The sequence below is a fragment of the Sinocyclocheilus anshuiensis genome, unplaced genomic scaffold (genome assembly GCF_001515605.1).
Source record: "Sinocyclocheilus anshuiensis isolate Anshui unplaced genomic scaffold, SAMN03320099.WGS_v1.1 scaffold1620, whole genome shotgun sequence".
NCBI classification, from domain to species: Eukaryota; Metazoa; Chordata; class Actinopteri; order Cypriniformes; family Cyprinidae; genus Sinocyclocheilus; species Sinocyclocheilus anshuiensis.
The window spans coordinates 959168-963026 of record NW_015558680.1 but is presented as its reverse complement, the minus strand read 5'-3'; the positions used below and the strand labels follow the sequence as shown (position 1 = coordinate 963026).

Genomic DNA, 3859 nt, shown 5'->3' with positions numbered 1-3859 from the left:
GTTAATACTATACACAGGAAGGGGAAAAAAAAAAAAAAAGTCCACATGAAAGCACACAGAATAGGCACTGTGTCCTCAGAATATTTTGAGCAATGTCACATGACTGTTTTTCCCTCCACTGACTGTTCAATTCGATTCCCTCCATTGCCTTTCTGGAATTTACAGTAGAGCACATTCTCTAAAACCAGAATGACTAAGTTGCACGGGTATATTTGTAGCAATAGCCAAAAATAAATTATATGGGTCAAAATGATCGATTTTTGTTTTATGCCAAAAATCATTAGGATATTAAGTAAAGATCATGTTCCATGAAGATATTTTGTAAATTTCCTACTGTAAATATATCAAAACTTCATTTTTGATTAGTAATATGCATTGCTAAGAACTTCATTTGGACAACTTTAAAGGCGAATTTCTCAATATTTTGATTGTTTTGCACCCTCAGATTCCACATATTCAAATAGTTGTATCTCGACCAAATATTGTCCTATCCTAACAAACTGTATATCAATGGAAAGCTTATTTATTCAGCTTTCATGTGATGTATAAATCTCAATTTTGAAAAATTGACACTTAAGACTGGTTTTGTGGTCCAGGGTCACATATATATTGTACTTTTATTACAGAAATCAAATTCAAGTTATTAAAATGCTAAGAATTATTATGCTTTAAATGTGCAACCAAACAGTCAAACAGGAATACAGAGTACTATGCATTCAATTTCCAAATAAGTTCCATCAACCCATTAAAAAGAACTTCATTCACCTAATTGCATAAAGCAGTTTAATGGAGGATGAAATCCATGAATCAGATGGCAGAATGGCAGGAAACACTGTTTGTTTTGATGGCAGAAAACAAACAGTGAACCTTTGAAACCAACCTCATGATTTAAAAAAAAAAAAAAAAAAGGAAATGCAGGTGCAGATGTTGATTAAGGCATAATGGCGTGAAAAAAATTATGTTTTACCTTTGCTGAAGCGGAACAGACTGACAAAGGAGCTGTAGGCGGAGCGCAGGGGCGGCTCGTCCTGCTCGGGGGTCAGGGGTTTGAAGTGCGTTAGATGGGAGGGACTGGTGGGTGAGAGTGGCTGCTCGGAGCTCCTGTCCATCGCAGAGGACGAGGAGGAAGCCTTGTCTTCGGCAGCCATGTCACTGCCCCTGAGGGACAATCTAAACAAATTCCAAATACAATAATATAGGTTTGATTTTATTTGAATACTAAATAAACATTGGGTTGGTACTCTCAGTGTCTACATAGTGTGTAAATAAATAATGTCTCAGTAATGTCTAAATAAAAAAATAGGTAGTTTAACAAATTCAGAATTACAGGATTAGTTTCGAGTTGACAAAACCAAAGCAGTCCAATCCGGCTTTGTTGGTACCATGATGCTGATTGAATGTGCACACGAAAGTGTGACATCAGTGGCAAAGAGCCAATCACATGCCTTGCAACACAGAGCAAGTGTGATTCACTTCTTGCGAGAGACCCAGCGAGATTCAAAACTCTTTTACTAAAGGTTTACAAGAGATTGAAGAATATGAGGAATTTAAACGCATTTATACTAAAGAAAGTACTTGTCCATGAAAGAGGACGACAAATAAAATAAAAGAAATGATCTTGCTCTATCAGTGCAGTAACAAGTGAAGTTAGTTTATATAGTTGATAATATATAGCGATAGAGACTCGAACATGTAAGGTCACATGTTGTCTTTTTTTAAGCATTATCTATTGATTCTACAGCTTATTTAGATTACATATGATCAGTATATATTAATATTCATTTAAAATAAATGCTTTATAATAATTGTTAAACAAAAATTGCTTGTGTGTAATAGATTAATAATATAAATCATATAGTAATTATATAAATCATATAAAATAAAAAGTAATGATCATTAAAGCGAGACAATTTTGTTGGTAAATTCTTTTTTTTTTACACTATAGAGTGACCTTTAATTTGGAGGAAGAAAAACTGGTGGAGTGACTTTTCTGTGCCAGGCAGACATGTGTCACTTTGGTCCAATTTCAGTTTGAGATCTCTTACCCAGAACATAACCTGCCCTGGAGCAGGTTAGCTGTGGAGTGTAAGTTACTATGGCAATGAACACAACTAAAAGCCAAGCCACTTTCATGGTACCTAAAACCCAGGATTGGTGCAAACTAAACTAATCCGACTTCATGGTACAGGCCCCTGGTCTTTGTAGGCAAGTCAGTGAGAAAGTGATAACCAATCACTACAGCATTTATTATCTATTATCCACTCATTTCAGAAACAGGACCAGCACTTTACTATTCAAGTCAAATTTAGCTTTATTGTCATTCCGCTACATGTGGGGAGATACAGTGGAACGAAATGTCGTGCAGCACACGATGCTACATAAATACAGACATACAACAATGAAGTAAAACAGTATAAACTAGTGATGTTCGGTTCTTGAACGAATCGTTCTTTTGAGCCGGTTCTCAGGAAGTAACCGATCGAGCCGGTTCACAAATCGAACTGAATCGAACTTTAGTTCCGGGTTGATGACGCAGGACACACAGCCGAAGTAGCAAGTCCAACTCAAAAAGAACCGATTGAACCGGTTCAACCAACTGTCGAAGTTTGCCGAGGATTACCGAGGACTCAACAAGAACCGAATGAACCGTGGCGAAGTTTGCCGAGGATTACCGAAGATTCTGATGAGTGAGTTGACGATACTATGCAAGCCTGAGGCGCGTACTGGAAATATGCTTATTGTGACTGTTATTAATTTACATTTTTAAAAAACCCGCAAAAACCTTTCTGTCGAGTGATGTAAATAAATTTGACATTAGTTTATTGTGCATGCATATTATATTTAAAGGTCCCATATTGTCAAAACTGAAATTTCCTGGCTTTTTTCATGATAACTGTGGTCTAGGTGCTATGTAACTATCATATAAATTTCAAAACAGTCAGTCCACAGTAAAATTCACACAGCCTGCATAAAGTAGCTGTGATTTTTCACGAACCATTGTGACTTCCGTAAAAAGTTGACATCAGAACTACACAGTCACCGCCTTCAGTCGCCACCCCGAGCACTGCCCACCGTCCCACTCTCCTTTCGCCAAACCCCCAGACAACATTACGGAAAGTCGGAAACATGTCGAAAAAGTTAACTTTAACCACGAAACCAGATCGGCCAACCTGTAACGTTGCACTCTCACTCAAAGGATGGACGATCTGTCCATCTATGAGGTGGATCACATCTAACATGTATAGTAAAGACAAACTCACCGTGTCTATCTAGTCATGATGAAGATGTATATACATTTCAATTTCAGCAGGCAACTATTTTTACAGCTACATTATTGTTCCAGCCACAATTAATCACAACAATGTATATACAATTACAAATGATTATATATAAATGGTCAGTTTGTTGTTTTATACACATGCACACAGACATTATTTCATACACGGGATAATCGTGAGATGCAAGAAACATAGACATATGGCAAGAAATCTGTAGACGCGCCCATAACGACAAAAGACAATACTTTATTTAACCTTTTCTGATAAGAAGTGTGCGCTGCAAACGCGAGCATTTTTGACGATCGTTTCTGTCCAGTCTGCTCGTTTTATCGCGTTTAACCACAGCTGTCGTCGTTTTTTTTGTCTGGCAGTGGCAGCAGATATGCGATCAAATTTCTAATCTGAGGCTGTATTACGTTGATTCTGGCACCCAACATCACAACCAGATGATATTTTAAGCTCCTTATTGTAGCCGAATCTGCGCTGGTTTGAATGGGCCGCCGGGCCACTCCCCTTTGTTTTGCTGCCTCCAGCTAGCGCTGTGACGTCGCTGACCCTAGTTACCTGTGGTTGGCCTGGCC

General features: G+C 37.9%; 1 protein-coding gene across 1 annotated transcript in view; it reads right to left on the bottom strand.

The window, feature by feature from the left end:
• Window positions 1-3859, bottom strand: part of LOC107681306 (1-phosphatidylinositol 3-phosphate 5-kinase-like) — a gene marked incomplete at its 3' end in the record, with an annotated part of 24652 nt that overhangs the window by 18723 nt on the left and 2070 nt on the right. Inside the window, exon 2 of the mRNA XM_016477581.1 lies at window positions 968-1170. Within this exon, the coding sequence (XP_016333067.1) occupies window positions 968-1148 (181 nt within the window). The remainder of the gene's footprint in view (window positions 1-967; window positions 1171-3859) is intronic.